Below are 20,904 nucleotides of genomic sequence, written 5' to 3'. Positions count from 1 at the left end.
ATCCCAAAATCTAATTCTGAATTTTTAAAACAATTTATTCAGCATGTGTGTGTTTCCATATGCACGCAGGCAGATGTCAGAGGACAATCTTACAGGAGTCAATTCTCTGCCTCCAATGGGTGGGTTCTGGGGATCAAACTCAGGTTTGTCAGGCTTAGTGGCAAGTGACCTTACTCACTGAACCATCTCACCACCATTCTGATCCTGAATTTTATTTATTCATTTATGTTTTATTTTGAGACACAGTTTCTCCGCATAGTCCTGGCTGTCCAGGGACTCACTCTGCAGACTAGGTTGACCTTGAACTCAGAGAACCACTACCCCTGCCTCCCTAGTGCTGCTATTAAAGCTGAGCACCACCACAGCCCAGTTCTGGATTTTCATATAAACACTATGTCATTCTCTTTGGCATCTACTCATGTCTTAGTTTTCCCCTTGGGGAAGAGAATTTGAAGCTATAGTGTGTGACCCAGGTGAGCTGCAACTCTTGCAAGTGGAACAGAGGAGCTCCTAAAGTTAAGTACCAATTCTTGTCATCTGTAGAACTTAGACATTCGGTTCCATTGGTAAATAATTAAATAGTCTATTTGTTAATAGTATATCCATCATTCATGGTGGGCAGGCCCATCACAAAACCTTTGGTAAATTCCAAAACTTTAATATTCATGGGAAAATAAAAAAAACACTAATGCTAACTAACAGTATAAAACTATAATATTTCAAAGTACCAGCAGGGATGAGAATGGGGGGAACAGTTTTACTTTGTTTCCATGACATTTGTTCTCTTTCCTTTAGGGCCCTCCATTCAGACAAAATTAAGATTTGCAGCTTTGACAAAGAAAATAATCATATAGACACTCAATATTATAGAGCTAAAGATTATTAAAAGACACTCCAACATAGATATTAAGATATAGGGTCAAAACAAAATATAGAAGTGGCCATTACTAGTACAGTTTGGGTCCTGGAATGTACTGTTTGTGGAGACAGCTTTTGTATGGTGTCTCAGACTGCTATCTTTAAGGCATGACTTGAGACATTAGTAAATCAGATTTTATGGAAATATTCTTCTAGATAAACTATGTGTTATTTTTATCTGATCCAAAAATGGGATATGGAAAATGCCATGGGTTTTTTATCTTCATTTCTAATAACACTTATTTTAATAAACATCACATGGTAGCCAGTAAATAGAAACAAAGAAACCAAGATGAAATACAAGTTGTGTTTATCAAGGAAGAACAGTCAAGGAATCGTCAGGGAAACACTCCAACAGTATTTTCACTGGGTCCCAGACAAGCCCCCATTGTCAATACTGAGAAGTGCAGAGACACAGCTACACAGCATCCCCTACATCAGCCTGAAGGGCTTCCTGTCTGTTAGAAACCTCTATTGACAAACAAAGTTTGTTGCTCAGTGGGTGAAAAAAAATTAAAAGTATACCAATATGAAGCAGAATTATAGATTTATTAAATGACATTTTTTTCTTTTTTTAAATTTATTTATTTATTGAGGATTTCTGCCTCCTCCCCGCCACCGCCTCCCATTTCCCTCCCCCTCCCCCGATCAAGTCCCTCTCCCTCATCAGCTTGAAGAGCCATCAGGGTTCCCTGACCTGTGGGAAGTCCAAGGACCGCCCACCTCCATCCAGGTTTAGTAAGTTGAGCATCCAAACTGCCCAGGCCCCCCCAAAGCCAGCACGTGCAGTAGGATCAAAAACCCATTGCCATTGTTCTTGAGTTCTCAGTAGTTCTCATTGTCCGCTATGTTCAGCAAGTCCGGTTTTATCCCATGCTTTTTCAGACTCAGGCCAGCTGGCCTTGGTGAATTCCCGAAAGAACATCCCCATTGTCTCAGAGTGTGGGTGTACCCCTCGCGGTCCTGAGTTCCTTGCTCGTGCTCCCCCTCCTTCTGCTCCTGATTTGGACCTTGAGATTTCTGTCCGGTACTCCAATTTGGGTCTCTGTCTCTGTCTCCTTATCCAAAGACAAACATATAGGCATCCCCCTGAATATTAAATGACATTTTTAACATGATCTTAAACTCAAGGTTGCTAGAGAAGTACTCAGGAAAGAATGAGGCAGACCCTAACATGGGTATCAGCTTCTCAAGAGTCTGTCTAGGTGTTTTTAGAATGATAGTTGTAGAATTTTGGTGGTCTCAAGTTACATTTGTAAAGGTTGCTCAGAAATCATTTCTCCCTCATCTTTAAGCATTTCTCAGAGATATAGTTTAAACTAATGTTGAAGGAGGGCACCGCTTGTTCATCCTGGCCACCCAGAACCAAAATAACCACACAGAAACTGTACTAATTAAAACACTGCTTGGCCCATTAGCTCTAGCTTCTTATTGGCTAACTCTTACATCTTAATTTAACCCATTTCTATTAATCTGAGTATCGCCATGTGGCAGTGGCTTACCAGCAAAGTGGACCTCCCACAGCAAACCAATGTTAAAAAAGAAAGAATTTTCTTCTAAACAAAGTTATCAGGTGATGTATGAAGGGTATATGTACCACAGAGGACCAGCTGCCTAGGGGTAGCATCAGCAACCCTTCCACAGCAATCATTTATCAAGACAATGCCCCACCGACTTGCCTACAGGCCAACCTGATGGAAGAATTTTCTCAATTGAGAGTCCCTCTTTCCAGATGACTCTAGCTTGTATCAAGTTGGCTACCACAATAAACAAATAAAACCTAACCAGTGATGTCCATAGAGACTGGTACCATATAAAACCCAAGGCGCTGTTATGCAGGACTTAGATACAAAGAGAGAGACAGCTATCTGTGTTTGAATCCTCCCACCACCACCTACTGGCAGGGCTGCTCAAGAAGTAATTTAGCCTCTTGGCATGTCAGTTATCCCCTCTATCGAGTGGAAATAATGATAATAGCTCCTCAGTGTTGTGCATTGCATCTTATAATGCAGGCGGAGACTTAGGAAAGTGTCTGGCATGCATAACCAATGGTGTGGGTTCACCAACTGACAGCTATGTACACCATTTTATAATCTGCTTATTCAGCTTACCTGAGTGTGTTCATGTCTGTAAGGGTGAACGTATAGTTCTGTGTTTTGTGTGTGTGTTTGCATGCGTGTGTGTGCATGTGAGTGTGCGTGCTACATGTGTGGCTTGTGTTTAAGAGTATGCAGATGCATGTGTTCCAAAGCACACAGTTGGAGAGCAGAACAAGGCGTCAGAAGCTTTTCTGTATTACTCTCTGCCTTATTCACAAGTTCAGCTAGACTAGCTAGGCCAGTGAACTCCTGGAGTCTTCCTGTATTTCCCCCTAATGTTGAGGTTACCGGCATCCCTGTGACATCCAGCTTTTCAATACTGGGAATTTGAACTTGGGCACTCACGCTTGCAGAGTGAGAACTCTTACCCCTGAGCCATCCTTCCAGCCCTATATCTTGTTACTCCGTTTTGTTACACAGAAACAATTTGTTGCATTGTAATGCAGCTTTGTAGTAACATATTAATCTGCCGTTGGAATAGAAAGATTGCCGTTGGAATAGAAAGATAAAATTCTTTTGACTTTTATTTGTTGCTGTTGTGAGCCATGCCCACATAAACCTTCACGCAGGGTCCCAGTTGCTGTTTTCTGTGTTTATGGAATGAGATTCACTGGGCGGAAGAAGCAGACTTACATCGTTGCAAAGTCAGAGAGGCCTCCCAGAACGCCTCTGATAAATGGATGCACAGTGCACACTCGCCTTTCCTGCAACAGCTCGGCACAAGTGGGGAGTTATCGTCCAAACTAATTGGAGTAAAATACCAATTTCCAAAATCATTACTAATGTGCAATGGGTCTTATGCAAAAGCTTGCACACCATTTATGAATTACGGCTGTTATCTGTCTCAACTGCCGCGGTCTCCCAGGGGAGAATTCGGTACCTATTCATCAAGCCTGAATAGCAATTTTAAAAAATAAGATCTGTCACTGGATTTTATTTAAACATTCCAAGTCTATAATTAGGCTTTGGGGATTGTTTGGGGAAATAGAAGTCTATTCATAAAGACAGAAACTGTCCCAACCAAAGGATTTTGGGGGATGCTCATCACTAGTGAATGGCTTATGAGACAGAGAATTATCTAGGCTGTCACAAATGACAAGAAACATTCAAAGGAATTTCAATCCCAGTTTGTATTTATGTGTTAGGGGTAAATTCTGTTACAAAAGTAAATAGACTGGTGGGGGTTGTTTGTTTGTTTTAGTTGTTTTTGTTTGTTTTGTGTGTTTGTGCTTTTAAACATGAATTACAAACTACATGATGTTTTCATGTATTTTAGTAAACAAAATTGCACAGTTTAGGGCATGTGGAGTAATTCCAAGAATAATTTAATATTTGAATTAGGTTATTGAAAATACCACTTAGCACTTTGCCTGGGCGTGGAATATGGAAATCTCTCCATCTTGTCAGTGAGTGCCTCAATCCACCTCTCATGCTCATGGGAAGACTAACCGATTTAATCCAACAGTACTGTTGAAAGCGGGAAGCAGATGGACATCAAGAAGAGACTGAGTATAATACCACAAAAAAATTGGACATGTTCATGTGCAATATGTTCTATTTAGTGATAAAGCACCTTCTGTGGCTTTTTCCCCAGTGTCCATAGGCTTCCACTCTGATACTGAAATGTCCAGTTGTTGAGGAAGCAGCAGATTTATTTGAACACACTGAGTCCTTACCTTGGTAATCCTACCCTATGGTCCAAACTGAGGAGCTTAATAACAGTTCTGAAACTACAGAAAGGAAGGAAGGAAGCCCAGACAGTCATTCTCTGTAGGACCTGCCTATAATCTCTGGCTAGGTCTCTGCATTGAGAGAGAGAAAGAGAGGAGAGAAACACGCAGGAACAGGAGATAGGAACACAGAGAGAGACAAACAGAAAGATACAGACAGAAACAAAGACAGAGGGACAAAGAGACAGACAGACAGACAGACAGAGATAAAGAGAGAAAAGGAAGTGAGTTATTGCAGAGCACATGAACCAGAAGAAAACGTGCTCTTTTTAAAAGAAGAAATGTCAAAATGGCAATATCTGAGACAGCCACAAAATTAACTATTTTTACTAAAAGTCATTGACATGGCTGTTCCCCTACCCAATTTTATTCTACAGTGTAGGACATCTTCATACTAGCAAAATGGTTTTCAACTTAGGTAAACAAAAAAAAAAAAAAAAAAAAAAAAAAAAAAAAAAAAAACCATAATTATACAACTTCTCCAGGCACGTTTTTCTGTGCAAGTATGTCAGCCAATGTTTATTTACAGTATCCATTGCACAGACATGGTCAGATTAACCGGTGAGTTACTGCAGAACCATGGTTAGAAGCAGGCACCGCAGAACTGCAAAACCCGCTTCTCAAGTATGCTAAGCCCTGGCCTGGGTCCCCGTTGCTGAGGCCTCCAGAACACTGGGCTCTTACACTGTAATGCTTCTCTTCAGACAGCGCCCAGCAGCTCAGCGGGGCTTCAGGTCACCTAAGTGTGTGTGTGTGTACTTGCTTCCATCCAGTCTCTGGGGGCGGCCCTGGACGTCTCCACCTCCACCATCCAAAGCTGGAAGCGTGTGAGCTGGGGGACACGGGAGAGCCTCGCACAGACCAGAGCTGGTCGTTGCTCCTTGCTGTCAGTAGGTCTTCAGAAGCTTGCCGTGTGGCTGTGGATGGCCAAACCCTGCTTTGTCACACTGAAGCTCCATCATGAGGGTCATAACACTTGAACACTTGGTTTTGTCGTAGTCTGGCATTCCCTATGGCTTTATGACCTGAAGAAATAACAATTCAAGAAAACAGCGGAGTGCTGGGTTTAACTTTCACTGTGTTCTGTCTGTTCTCTTTTCTGTACAAATGCCATGGTTTTCTTTTCAGAGCAGCTGAGCAGGGAAGCAGTGGAGGTGTGGATTGGCTTGAATCAGCTGGATGAAAAGGCTGGCTGGCAGTGGTCTGATGGCACAGCGCTCAGCTACCTGAACTGGAGCCCAGGTACCTGCAGAATCTTATTTACCTTCAACATGCGGGGTATGTTGCAGACTTACACATAGCATTCTGCAAGTGGTTAATATTTTTTCCCCTTGAGTCAGGGTGTCCTATGCTCTCCACGCAAGCCTGAAGCTCTCAGTTCTCTTGCCTTGACCTCTCAAGTGCTGGGATATAGGTGTATGCCCCACACCTTGTAGTTTATAAATATTGGTTTACCTTTACTGACTTGCAGAAGGCAGAAAGGTAATCTATATAGCTAACATAGCAGGAGAATTGGTGTCAGAGATAGACTGCTGTTTTCAAAATAGCGACAAGTTGCAAAATATTCCCCTACTCTAAAGCAACAGAAGTGTCTCTTTAGCTATCTTTGGAAAAGCAGTTCATGGTCATGCCTGGACTTGAACTTGGAAATCACAGATAATCATAGCAAATGTCCTGTAGGGGGCGCTAAGCGAGGCACTGTAAGGGCCATCTTTAAGGGCTTGGGGCATTAAGGCTAACTTTAGGGCAATCTTTAAGGGCAAACATCTGTGCTGAAGCTACATTTCCATGCTATTAATTTTCAGAGATAAGTGATCGGCCATTTGTTGAGTATCACTGTGGAACACTGAAACCTCCCTCAACCGCCTGGAGGAGCAAGGACTGTGAGTCGGCCTTGCCTTATATATGCAAGCGGTTCCTAAACTACACTGCTCACGAAACACTTGGTGAGTGCTCCTCCATCTTCTTTGGTTGTTCACATGCCTACTTCATGCCTTCCTTAGAATGTCTCTATTTTTGCCACTAATTGGGACTTAGCTAAATTGGTTATATAAGTAAAAATGTATAAATGGCATCTTAAACATGTTAGTTGTTAAGAAAGAGGTGACTTTTAAAAAAATGGCTGGCGGGATGGCTCAGCGGTTGAGAGCACTGGCTGCTCTTCCAGAGGTCCTGAGTGCAATTCCCAGCACCCACCTGGTGGCTCACAACCATCTATAGTGGGATCTGATGCCCTCTTCTGGCACAAAGTCATACTGCAGGTAGAGGACTCATGTACATAAAATAAATAAATCTTTTTATAAAATGTGTAAGCGATCCCTACCATCCTGAAGCACCACAGCTGCAGCAAATGCATTTCCACAGAGCTACAACATAGCACCGGGCCAGAAAGCATTTCTTTCTTCCTTTCTTTTAAAAGACCTTCACTCTTCATCATTCCACATCGGAAAGCCAAAGTTTGCTTTCTTTTGTAGTTTTAATTTGTGGGATTCCTCACACTTAACGATGAAGGGAAATAACTTAGTAGTACTTTTTCTTATGTTGGTTTTCTTTTGCTGACTTTTTAACTTACTAACCATATATAACAGTGAAGTAGGATGTGCTTTGATCTCTACGTGTGTTGTGCGATGATCAGCGTAGCCATTGCCTCAAATATGATCCTTTCTCTGCGATGAGACCATTCAGAGGTCTCTCTTCTGGCTATTTGAATGTTCCAATGTGCTGTTGAAACTCTGGTTCCCTGGTGTGCCTCAGAAGCAAGGCCATTCATCCTGACTCCAGCCCTCCACTACAGCACTTCTGGAGTTCCCACCAGATTTCACGTATCATATTGGTAACACACTTTCCCCACTAAAGCAATGAGCAAAACTCAGGTTATAATTAAGACTCAGCTAATACCTAGTTATAATCTAATATAATATAATCTCTTAGATATATATGTAAGTCCAATTCTATCATTCTCGCTGTTTTTTATTCATCAGCATGTATGAGTGTGTGCATTATGTATGTGTTGGTGGTGTCCAGTGTATGTATAAGGCATATGCATGTGATGATGTGCACATGTGTCTGGGTGTGAGTATCCGTGTGAACGTACTGAGTCCAGAGAACATCAGCACCGTTTCTTGAAAAGACTTTTCTTTCTCCAGTCTTGTTCTTATACTCGTAAGAATTTTGTCTGTTTATTTCATTTTGTTTTTTGAGACAAGGTTTCTCTGTGTAGTCCTGGCTATCCTGGAACTTTTTTTATTTTTTGTAGACCAGGCTGTACTTGCTCTCATAGAGATCTACCTGCCTCTGCCTCCAAAATCCTGGGATTAAAGACGTGCTCCACCGCCCAGCTGTTTTTATGACTTTTGTTGAAGATCATTTGCTGCAATGCATGGGCTCACTTCCCAGCTCTCTATCCTGTTCCACTGGCCAATGTGTCTGTCTTTATGCCATCCCGTATTCTTTTGAATACTAGAGTCTCGTAACACGTTCCAAAGTCAAATAATCTAACACCTTCCATTTTATTCTCTTTGCCTAGCGTGGTTTTGACTACTTGAGGGATTTATGATTCCAGATAAAATTGAGTCTCCACCCTAAAGCTTCAGGGCAAGTGACCCTGGGGAACCTAACCTAGAATTCACATCCAGTGTGACAACATGGAGCACAGATACCCCAGTGACCTCGAGGGAACAATAGTGAAACATCATCATCCTTGTTCTAAAAGAAGTAAACAGAGTTTTAGTCTATTTTAACTCAAGGATAAGAATCTGCTCTATCTACCTACTACCTACCTTTCCTATACAAAATCCTTAAAATACCATTTAAATTATGGTCCATAACCAATTCCATTCTCTCTTTCTCTTTCTCTCTCTCTCTCTCTCTCTCTCTCTCTCTCTCTCTCTCTCTCTCTCTCGTGTGTGTGTTGGCTGTATGTATGTATGTGTACTGTGTGTGTGTGACCAATGCTTGTATAGCTTAGAAAAGGGCTCCAGATCCTCTAAAATAGGAGTTATGGATGATTGTAAGTCACCCTGTAGGTGCTAAGAATCAATTTTGTGTTTTACTTACGAAAAGTAACCATACTAATGACAATTTGCATAAACGGTGTTAAATAATATTAGAAGCAATTGTGCAAATGATGTTCTCTGTGTGAATTTATAAAGAAAACGACTCTTGGACATACCATGCCACTCACTGTGATCCTGACTGGGCGCCCTTCAATCGTAACTGCTACAAACTTCAGAAAGAAGAAAGGACCTGGCAAGAGGCTCTTCACTCTTGCCAGACTAATGACAGCATGTTGATGGATGTGACGTCATTAGCAGAGCTGGAGTTCCTTATAGACCTCCTTGGGGATGGTAAGCACCAAAGACCTTGGATTTAAGACCTGTGAAATAACATGTTTCTAGTTTTTAATTTGAGTTTAAAAGAAATTTTAAACTATTTAAAAGTGATTAGTATATATATTATATATTTATGGTGTGTATATAGTATATATATATTGTATATTTATGGTTGTGTATATAGTATGTGTTATATATTTATGGTGTGTATATAGTATATATTATATATTTATGGTGTGTGTATGGTATATATTATATTTATGGTGTGTATATAGTGTATATGTGAGTAGATATGGAATATATATTCATAAATATATATTCAGAATTTCTAAAAAAAAATCCAGAAATCCACAAGTCATATTCAGAAGCTAAGTAACGTTTTCACATTTGCCAAATAAATTAGATACATTTTTTTAAATCTTAAGAGGTAACAACTGACCATGGGGGGCAGGGTCCAACTCCCATTGGTGCACATACAACTGCCGGAGTCCAGCTCCAGATGAGGGCAGGGTCTGAAGATGGATGGATGCAAGAGCAGTGATGGGAGGATTCAAACACGGGACACTTCTTAGTTTCATTTTAGGAGAGATGGACAGGGAGGATGCACATCCCTAGTAAAGATGCAGGTCCCAGCAGGGGATGTAAGGAGTGGACGAGGGAGGGAGGGAGGGAGCCAGGCTATGATGGGCAGGAGAATCTTGCACCCTGACTGACTGGCAGCCAGAGTGCTTCTTAATTTATACAGAATTTAGTAAGCAGGGATACATTCCTGTTGTTCCGAAACAGAGATCGCATCACTTTTGGTTTTGGACATGTATTTCACTTCCTTTTCCTCATCTGTTAGTCATCATGAATAAACTATGACAGAACAGAGTTATCATTGCCAATCATTTTCCTTCAAGTTTTGTCATCATTGATAAACATTGGTAATCATTGATAGATGGGGTTATCTTTTATAATCATTCTTACTCGTTAACCCCATGACTCAGTTTTTAAGAATCTAGAGGCGTATGGCAGCCTGTTCTCAGGGTAATAGTATGTTCAGGACTGTCTGGGGGAAGCTTAGAAGCAGCATTTTTAGGAGAAGGCATAAATGATTCACAAGAAATTTTTCCACCAATCCAATATCCCCAAATTGTGCAAATATTAAAAGTCTCCCCAGGTTGCAACAGGTAGAGATGAAAACCAAAGGTGCCACAGTGGCTATCATGCGGCTCGGCTTTGCTGGATGGTTGTCCATCAGCTGTGCTGGCTTTATGACTTTTGCTGTTCCCATTAGATATGGCTGTGCCATACAACCCATACACAGAAGGCTCTGGAAAATGTATGGAAGACAGAACAGAAAGATTGTGAGAGCCAGATGACCAGGAAGCCTGCTATGAGATAGCATCTTCTAGACATAATAGGGAAGTGGCACCCATGAAATCCTAACAATACAATGGACTAAACAAGACCTGCGTAATGACAGCGCCCACGATGTGCCAACGTAGATAAGGGAAATCTCACAGGACCCTACCCCTAGAAGAAGACTTACAGCCAATTAAGCTACAGGGAGAGGAAGAGCCAGTTCTCTCTGGGGACGAGCCCCCTGATAGGTTATTCAATCTCAAGTAGTCAGCCCTAAACACACATACATGCGAGCAACACTAACTGGACAATAGATTATGTGCATATATATGTAGCAAAATAATTAAAGAAGAAGGGATCATGAGTTTGAGAGGGGGTGCAGTGGGACACAGAATAGAGAAGGAGAGGAGAGGGTAGAAGTTATGTAAACATAGTGCCCACACATTAAAGTCTCAAAACAATTAAAAATTTAAATTTAAAAGTATCTTAAGGAGTAGATGTCATACAAGTCATTCCTTGCCAGATGGTGATGGCTCATCCTTTAATCCCAGCACTCAGGAGGCAGAGATAGGAGGATTTCTGTGAGTTCAAGGCCAGCCTGGTCTACAAAGTGAGTTTCAGGACAGGCAGGGATACACACAGGGAAACCCTGTCTCCAAGTAAACAGAAAAAAGAAAGGAAGGAAGAGAGGGAGAAAGGGAGGGAAGGAGGAAGGAAGAGGAAGGGAAAGGAAGGGGAAAAAGGAAAGGAAAGAAAAGAGAAGAGAAGAATATTAAGGACATCAAAGAAAAGAAAAAAGTCAATCCTAAGATTTTCTATGCAAACTCTAAAGCTGTAAATTAGCTTTATGGCCACTGGCTAGTGTTGTAATAGGAGCGGCGGGGCTGCGTCCCCAGCACCCCAGCCGCTTGGCTAGCTTATTCCCCAAAATAATTACACGGACACTGTATTCTTTTAAACACTGCTTGGCCCATTATATCTAGCCTTTTCTAGGCTAACTCTCGCACCTGGACTAGCCCATCTCTAATAATCTGCTGTAGCCCACAAGGTGGCTTACCAGGGAGATTCTAGCCTACGTCCATCCTGGGTCGGAGCTTCATCATGTGTGCCTCTCTGCCCGCAAGAGTGGAGCATCGTGTCTCTCTGAGGCGTCTGCCCCTGAGAGGAGAGCTGTCGAGTCTGAGCTCACTTCCTCTTCCTCCTAGCGTTCTGTTCTGTTTACTCCTCCCACCTATCTTCTAACCAATGAGGGCCAAGCAGTTTCTTTTTATTTAACCAATGACCTTCCTCCATCAGGCTAGCCACAGTGTGCTATGCTCTTATAAAGGGAATTACTTCAGTAAATAATTTAAATAACTTATTTTAGCTTGGTGTTTTTCAGGCTGTGTGTCGTACTCAGAGGTTCCAGGCTTCTGGGCCTCCCATCTTCAATTCTTCAGAGCAAGCCAGGCCCCACCCACCCTTGTCCCATGACATACGTTAGCCATGAAGTCTTCCCAAAAGTCCTAGAAATTATTGAGTTCATTTTTCAGTGTTTAAAAAAAAAATCCTTCAGCTCTATGCGGTGACCTTTGAGATGTTAGGTTTTAGTTTGCAAACACAAATACTTCTATGTTCTTTTCCTTAATCCTTTGCATTTGGGATTAAAAGAATCCTGCAGTGTCCCCTGTATCAACAAGGACACTTGAGCATCTCTCTGCTACCTAGCTTTTCTCACTGCATCCTGGCTGTGAGGCTTTGTTTGCTTTTCCAGCAACCCACTGTTCTGTGTTAATGCCTGGGAGAGCTTCTGCTTGTTTTGTGGTGCTCGGCTGAGGCAGAGGGAGAGCAGAAAAACGTTCAAGTTACCCTAGGTGAATAGTTCTGTTGATGTTTTTAATGTTCTCCTTTCAAAATCCAATTAGCCTCTTCAATTTTCCTTTTCTCTAGGCACAAAACTAGACATTTTAGGTCACTTTGAATATAGAGGAGGAGTTCTGGCCAGTGCTCGCTTTGGCTTTAGCTCACGTTGGAAGGCCTAAGTTGAGCAAACCTGGATATTAGGGGGGAAAGAGGCCTAGAGAAGTTTATCATAGTGAGATTCAAACAAGATTTATCACATGTGAAAGGGTATATCTTACTGATAGCTGTGTCATAAAAATATACATAGAATACCTTACAAATAATTTACATTTATTTCTTACAGGAAATGCATCAGAAACATGGATTGGCTTGAGTAGCAATAGAACTCCAGTCTCCTTTAGATGGTCCACTGGCTCCTCTGTCATCTTCACTAACTGGCACCCTCTTGAGCCTCGGATTTTTCCCAAGAGAAGCCAACTGTGCGTCTCAGCAGAGCAAGCTGTAAGTTGGTTCATTTGATCCGTTTTGTGGTTCTGACATTGAGAACCACACAGGCCAGGGTCTTGTGTCATAATAGAGACCAAGAGAGGCAGTGCCTGCTCCTCACGGGGCTACCTTACACACGGTAAGGCTACGGTTGTTACTCTGAGGAAAGAGGGGCAAAGCTTGGATTAGAGCAGGTGCTTCAGACAGGACATGTGAAGGATGGCTTTTTGAACAGATGATGTTTAAGCTGTGACTTAAAAAAAAAAGCCCTTACACAACAGACAAAAACGGTTCTGAGAAAGACACAAAGGTAGACAAAGGCTTGCCCCTCGTCAATAGCCAAACAGATGATGGGTAGTAAGGAGATGATAGATGGGTGGGACAAGGGAATACAAAAATCCTGGCTGGTGTACCAAGGTATAAGAGCCGTCAGAGTACTCCAAGGGCAACAGAGGGAAAACATGACTTGAAAAATAACTGTGGTCATAGCATACAGAATGGTTTGGAGGGGACAGAATAGCAGAGAAACAATTGGGTGGCTGTTCCATGGGTAGCCTAGGGTGGAGGCTGTACAGAGGAGAGGAGAGGAGAGGGGAGGGGAGGGGAGAGAGGGGAGGAATCAGATGTTTCAAATAACAAGATTCATTGTTAGCTAAATTAGAGGAGGAGATTCAGACGCAGGTTTGTTGTTGTTGTTGTTGTTTTACTTGAACAAACACCATTTTGGTAGACAGTGGTGGGGCCGACCATCCTGGTGCAGAGCGAGGGACGATGAAGGCTGGAGGACACTGGAGAGTGAGAGTTTTGAAGCTCCGTTAGCTTAGTAAAATGCAAACGATTGTGCAGGATGTGGAACCTCTTTGAAGACCGTGGATCGGTGGCAGATCTCGCTCTCACACGAACAGGTGGAGCCAGTGATTGGAGCCAGTGACGTTAGCGTTATGCACATTCTCAGGCTGCCGTCTCCCACTTCTCTGAGGCATCAGATTATGCAGAATTAGTCTTAAGTCCAAGCCATCTGAATATTTATTAGACATTTTAAGCAAATATCCCCTCTCTGCTCAAACAGCTGTAGAGCACTGGCTGAGTTTAAGGGGGGCTGGAGGGCTTGATAGGGGTCCTTATTCTTTCTAAGCACAGGATGTTGTGTCGAGCACCCCCCAAGAAACAGCTCATTAAATGCTACTTAAGTAGCTTGACAAAGTAATTGTGCCAACTAAACATGAAAAAATTTCAAAGCACTTACTTTTGTGACTCGCAGAAACATGCGCATTCATAATTATACAAGCTACCAATGTGTGTCTGAGTGACATTCAGGGAGGAAGCCACAATGATCTCTTTAGATGTCTGTTGTGAATCTAGCTCTGCTGAAACCCAGCGCAGTTTCAGGAGCTGATGGTTTTTTGAATCACTGGTTTTATATATAGTTAAGATGACCTTCATTTCCTATTGCCTGGTGTGATTGCTTCACTTACCATATTTGTAGAACAAAAGCTAACATTTGGATAGGGATTGCTTTAATTAGTGTATATTCATTGTACACAGTAATGGGGTTACAGTGACATGTTTGTCCAAGCGTAGCACACACCTTGACCATATTCAGCCTCTTTGCCTTAGAAAACATTATTTTGAGTGAGGCAACCCAGACACAGAAAGACAATTATCACATGTACTCACTCATAGGTGGTTTTTAAACATAAAGCAAAGAAAACTAGCCTACAAACCACAATCCCAGAGAACCTAGACAACAATGAGGACTCTAAGAGAGACTTACATAGATCTAATCTACATGGGAAGTAGAAAGTAGAAAAAGACAAGATCTCCTGAGTAAATTGGGAGCATGGGGACCTTGGGGGAGGGATGAAGAGGGGGAAGAGAGAGGCAGGGAAGGGAGCAGAGAAAATGTAGAGCTCAATAAAAAAAGAAAAAAAAAGAGAACAATGGTTTAAAAAAAGAATAAGGTGGAAAACAATTGAGAATGACACTCTGTCAACTTCTGGTTTACACACACACATGCACACACACACACATGCACACACACACACATACACACGTACACACACACACACGTGCACATTCACCTCCCCCTAACACATGTATGTTCACCACACACATATCTAACAAGAAAGAAAAGAAGGAATGAGGAAGAGAAAGAGAGGGGGGAAAGAAGGAAGGAAAGAAGTTGGGCCGGAGTATGTCTGTAATTCTGGCCCTAGCACTTGGGAAGCCAAAGCAGGAAGATTGCTGGACTAAAGCAAGTGTAGCCTGGAACTACATAGTGAGACCCACTCTCAAAAACTAAATACATTTGATCAATTAAAGAGAAAGCTGAGTAAGGAAAGACGTTGGAGTCGAACATGGATCTTGGCCCCGAGGATGCCTGGTGGTAGCTTCCAGGTATGTCCAGCAGCAACCAAATTCCTCCTCGCTCAGGTCCACCCAGCTCTGGACTGCGTTTGTTCTCACTGCCACAAGCAGAGCCGTCACCAGGCTACCGAGTGATGGGTCAGGCAGGGTTCTGGACGACGACCCCACTGGGAGCGCTTGCTAGTCACAGCCTGGCTCCTGACTAACGCTGCGGCCCACCAGCATCCTCGGAACCCTTTCACTCATCCTGTGACTCTTTTCCCTTTAGGAAGGACTCTGGAAAGTAAAAGGCTGCCAAGAAAGACTCTCTTACGTTTGTAAAAGAGCAGGGCAAGTCCTTGATGATGACGAATCAGAATGTCCAGAGGTAAGCATGGCGAACAGGGCAACTGGGTACCCGGACTTCAGAGCTAGAAGAATGTGCCCGCCATGGATTATAGGGGATACCTTCTGGGTGGGACTTTTCCCTTACTAATCAAATAGCGCCTGGGGGCACCAGAAAGCTTCAGGATGTGCCCAGCTGATTCACTGGTTAGTAACTCTACTTAAGTCCCTAAGAACCACACAGCGGATGCGAAATCAAACTGAAAATTCCATAATGCTCCCCACTACCTAGACCTGGCTTGGCTGTACCTCCAAGTTTGCTGTCTCTACTCAAGGTCTCTGCCGCATTTTCTCCTTTGATCGTTGGGAAGCCATGAACATTACTCTTATCCCCACTTGGCAGATGGCAGAACTAGATGTGGAGAGATTGTGTTTCTTCGATTTCTTAAAATAATAATTTCTTATTATGTTTCTTATATTTCTTAAAATTGTAATTTCTTATATTATGTTTCTTATATTTCTTAAATAATGCATTCATCACTTAAAAATAAAGTGGCTTAGTGAGGAAGTCAGACAAAGGAGTGTCCTCCCTTCATGGCCAACACTCTATTTTCACCCAAACATCTCAGCCCTTTGAAAGGAACTCTGTGAGTTTGAAGAAGGGAGAGAATGGTAGCTCTTGAGTGAGTATCCCGCCTGTTTCGTTTTGTTCTGTTTTTTAGTGTTTTCCCCCTTTTATTCAGTTGTGTTTAAGTTTTGAAGTTGGTTGCATTTTTTGAAACATAAAATAAGAAATCAATTAAACCTGCAAGTGGTGATCCCGAGTGTAAAAAATACAAAGTGACAGGAAAAGAAGAATGTAATCGAGTCAGAAGAGAAAGCAGTGCAGGGAGAGGAGGGATCTCTTGGCATTAACTAAACCAGATCATGTCTCTTTTTCTTTCTTTAAGGGGTGGGAGAGACATGGCAAATTTTGTTACAAAATCGACACCGTCCTGAGAAACTTTGAGGAGGCGTCCAATGGGTATCATTGCCATCCTGCCCTCCTGACCGTTACCAGCAGGTGAATGCAAACTCTCTGACCTGACTGCTCTGCCAGGGGCTTTGTAACGACAAGAGTCTGTCAGGAGAGCCTGTCTACATGGAAAGTGGGTTCATAGTAGAAGAGGAAGTGATTGAGTATTTATTGAGGTGAATTAAAATCTGGTGATGTTTCTAACTTGATTTTTAAATGACAAATGGCAAAACTTCAGGTGGCCTTTACTGTCCGAGACATCTGTCGGTTCTCCAGCCTTGTTATTACAGACAGCTGTATTTGGGCTTTGTCTTCTGTTTGTAATGAGGAGACAGTGTCTTTGAACAGTACTTGGCAGAGGCTTGGCTGGCAGGACACTCAACCTGCCACATGCCCACAGTGGTAATTACTTCTCACACATTATCTGACCGTGCCAAAAAAATCATAATCAAGTCCATTTTTATTAGAAAATTACTTATTAACTACCAATGTTGGGAAGGATATCATATTTAACACCGACATGCTTTTTAAAGAAATAAAGGTGGCGTGACTGTACCTTCTGCGACACAGAACTGAAGAGGGAGAACCTTACATAAGTGGAACAAGTAAGTGCAGCAGGAGGAGTAACAGAACAATTGGGCAAGGCCAAAGTAGCCCTGCAGGTTGCTCGCAGTGCCAATGGGACCCAAACCGAGGCACAGATCTGCTAAGGTGTAAATCCCTCCTAGTCTATCTTTGGGACCTCATGCAACTATTAGATTCTGAGGACAGAATGCTTCATTTCCTCCAAACTGGATACAAGAGGATTCTATAATTTTTTTTTTTTTTGTCTTTTTGTTGCTTTAACAAACTACATTTAGCAGCTAACCCTTAGGAGTAGTTACACTCCAAAGCAGAGCATCACATTTGGTGTTGTTTTGTTTTGTTACTTTAATCTCAGCCATGTCTTAGTTAGGCTTACTATTTCTGTGATGAAACACCAGGACCAAAAGCAGCTTGGGGAGGAAAGGGTTTATGTGGCTTACACTTCCACTTGAAGTTCATCACTGAAGGAAGTCAGGACAGGAACTCAAACCGACTGGGAAACCTGGAGGCAGGAGCTGATGCAGCAGCCCTGGACAAGAGCTGCTTGCTGGCTTTCTCCTCGTGGCTTGTTCAACTTGCTTGCTTGCTTTCTCTTTTAAATTATTTATTTTTTTCTCCTCTCTCCTTTCCTCCCGTTACCTCCCCTCCCCTCCCTTTCATGTACTGCCCCCAAACCAGCATCAATTCCTTTTCTCTTCTGTCCAGAAAAGGGCAAGCCTCCCATGGGTATCCACAAAGCATGGTATATCAAGTTGCATTAAGACTAAACACATTCCTTTGTGTTTAGGCTGGGAAAGGCAATTGTGTGGGAGGACTAGGTTTCCAAGAGCCAGCTAAATCACTAGGGACAACCCTGCTCCCTTTGGTAGGAGTCCCGCAAATAGACCAAACTACACAACTCTCACATATGTGTAGAGGGCTTAGGTTGGTCCCACGCAGCCTCCCTGGTTGTTGATTCAGACTCTGTGACTTCCTATGAGCCAGATGGTTGTTTCTGTGGGCTTTCTTGTGATGCCCTTGACCCCTCTGGCTCCTACAATTCTTTCACCTTCTCTTCAGCCGGATTCCCTGAGCTCGGCCTAATGTCTGACTGTGGGTCTGTGCCTCTACTTCCCTCAGTTACTGAATGAAGGCCCTTTTTAATGACGATTGGAATAATCACCAATCTGATCACAGGAGATGGCCAATTCAGGTTACATAGCCGCTATTGCTTGGAGTCTTAGGTGGGGTCACCCTTGTAGATTCATGGAAGTTTCTCTTGTATCAGGTTTCTGCACGTCCCTGAAGAGCTCCTAGCTCCCTTTTCCAGTCATCTCTTTCAGCACTCAGCCTCTCCACCCAACCCGCTTCCTTTCCATCCCCACCCTCCCCTAGTCCACTGGGAAGATCCTCTCTATTTCCCTGTTCCAAGGAGATCCATGCATCCCACCTTAGACCCTCCTTGTTACCTATCCTTTCTGAGTCTGTGGATTATAGCATGGTTATTTTTCACCATACAGTTAATATCCAATTATGAGTGGGTATGTATTATGTTTGTCTTTCTGGGTCTGGGTCACCTCACTCAGGATGATTTTTTTCTAGTTCTAACCGCTTGCCTTCAAATTTCCTGATGTCATCGTTTTTAACAGCTGAGTAATACTCCATTGTGCATAGGTACCAAATTTTCTTTATCTGTTCTTCGGTTGAGGGGCATCTAGGTTGTTTCCAGTTTCTGACTATTACAAATAAAGCTGTTATGCAGGGTGACAGTGACGCATGCCTTTAATCCCAGATCGTGGGAGGCAGAGACAGGCAGATCTCTTTGAGTTCAAGGGCAGCCTGGTCTACAAAAGCTAGTTCCAGGACAGGCTCCAAAGCTACAGAGGAAACCCTCTCTCAAAGAACAAGAACAAAACAAAAATAGCGGCTATATACATAACTGAGCAAGTGTGTTTGTGGTATAATTGAGCATCCTTTGTGTATATATGCCCAGGAGTAGTATCACTTGATCTTGAAATTGATTCTCAATTTTCTGAGAAACCACCATATTGATTTCCAAAGTGGCTGTACAAGTTTGCACTCCTACCCCCAATGGAGGAGTGCTCCGTTTACCCCACATCCTCTTTAGCACAAGCTGTTGTTTGTGCTTTTGATATTAGCCACTCTGACAGGTGTAAGATAGAATCTCAGAGTCATTTTGATTTGTATTTTCATGATGGCTAAGGATGCTGAACACTTTTTAGAGCATTTCTCTGCCATTTGAGTCTTCTGTTGAGAATTCTTTCTCTTTTTAGTTCTGTACCCCATTTTTAAATTGGATTACTCGGTTTTTTGATGTCAAGTTTCTTAAGTTCTTTATATATTTTGGAAATCAGTTTTCTGTCAGATATGGGGTTGGAAAAAATATTTTCCCATTCTGTAGGCTGCCGTTTTGTCCTATTGACAGCACCCTTTGCTTTATTGAAGCTTTTCAGTTTCATGGGTCTCGTTATTAATTGTCAATCTAAGTGTCTGCACTGCCGATGTTATATTCAGGAAATAGTCTCCTATGCCAATGCGTTCAAGGCTACTTCCCACTTTCTCTCCTATCAGATTCAGTATACCTAGTATGTTGAGGTTTTGATCCACTTGGACTTGAGTTTTGTGCAGGATGATATATATGGTTCTGTTTCCTACGTGCCAACATCCGGTTACGCCAGAACCATTTGTTGAAGATGCTTTCTTTTCTCCATTGTACAATTTTGGCTTCTTTGTCAAAAGTCAAGTGTCCATACTTGTGTGGATTTATGTCTTTTTTATTCATCCCATTGATCAATTGTCTGTTTTTATGTCAATGCCAGGCTGTTTTTATTACTATAGCTCTGTAGTAGAGTTTGAGATCAGGGATGGTGATGCCTCCCACAGTTCTTTTATTGTACATGATTGTCAGTGATCATGGGGTTTTTGTTTTTACATATGAACTTGAGTATTGTTCTTTCAAGGTCTGTAAGGACTTGTGTGGGAATCTTGATGGGGATTGCATTGAATCTGTAGATTGGTTTGGTATGATGGTGATTTTTACTGTGTTAACCCTACTGATTCATGATCATGGGAGAGTTTTGAATCTTCTGGTAGCTTCTCTGATTTCTTTCTTCAAAGACTTGAAGTTCTTGTTATACAGGTCTTCCACTTGCTTGGTTAGAGTTACACCGAGATATTTTATATTATATGTAGCTATAGTGAGGGGGGTTGTTTCCCTGATTTATTTCTCAGTCCTTTTATCACTTGTAAGAGGGCTACTGATTTTTTTTTTAGTTAATCTTGTCCAACCACTTTGCCAAAGATGTTTATCAGCTGTAGGAGTCCCCTGGTAGAATATCTGGGATCGCTTATGTATACTATCATGTCATCTACAAATAGCAATACTTTGACTTCTCCAATTTATATCCCCTTGATCTCCTTTTGTTCTCTTATTGTTTTAGCTAGAATTTCGAGTTCTATATTGAATAGCTATCAAGAGAGTGAACCCCTGCAAAGGGGGTCTTCTCAAACCCGGGAGATGCACTAACAGGCTTAGGGATCGTCTGCTTCCATTACCAATTTCTTGTTTGAGTTACGGACCCTTCTGTCACTCTGAGCACCTAGGCTCGTAGTTACTTGTTAATTGGTTTTTCCACTGTCTGCACAACAGAGTGGCAGGTTTGATGGGTGCAATTAAAACCACCTGCTGCAAATTACTCATTTCTTTTGTTTTAAGGCAACTACTTCTAGTTTAGGACTTTTTAATGGCACTATGGGATAGAAAAGGGGAAAAGAACAGAGCCCCCTTTCTGAGTAACAGATTTTGATTTACTGGATTACTGTTTAAAGAAGAAAGAAAGAAAGAGAGAGAGAGAGAGAGA

General features: G+C 42.2%; 1 protein-coding gene across 1 annotated transcript in view; it reads left to right on the top strand.

The window, feature by feature from the left end:
- The window catches only part of Pla2r1 (phospholipase A2 receptor 1), a 114,887-nt gene that overhangs the window by 41,470 nt on the left and 52,513 nt on the right, over positions 1-20,904 (top strand). Inside the window, exons 5-10 of the mRNA XM_005346449.3 lie at positions 5,876-5,989; positions 6,553-6,693; positions 8,899-9,093; positions 12,611-12,768; positions 15,389-15,487; positions 16,395-16,507. Coding sequence (XP_005346506.2) covers positions 5,876-5,989; positions 6,553-6,693; positions 8,899-9,093; positions 12,611-12,768; positions 15,389-15,487; positions 16,395-16,507 — 820 coding nt within the window. The remainder of the gene's footprint in view (positions 1-5,875; positions 5,990-6,552; positions 6,694-8,898; positions 9,094-12,610; positions 12,769-15,388; positions 15,488-16,394; positions 16,508-20,904) is intronic.

This window comes from Microtus ochrogaster, chromosome 4 (genome assembly GCF_000317375.1).
Source record: "Microtus ochrogaster isolate Prairie Vole_2 chromosome 4, MicOch1.0, whole genome shotgun sequence".
NCBI lineage: Eukaryota > Metazoa > Chordata > Mammalia > Rodentia > Cricetidae > Microtus > Microtus ochrogaster.
Note: the sequence above shows the minus strand (reverse complement) of the source record. Positions and strands in the feature narration are given on the sequence as shown.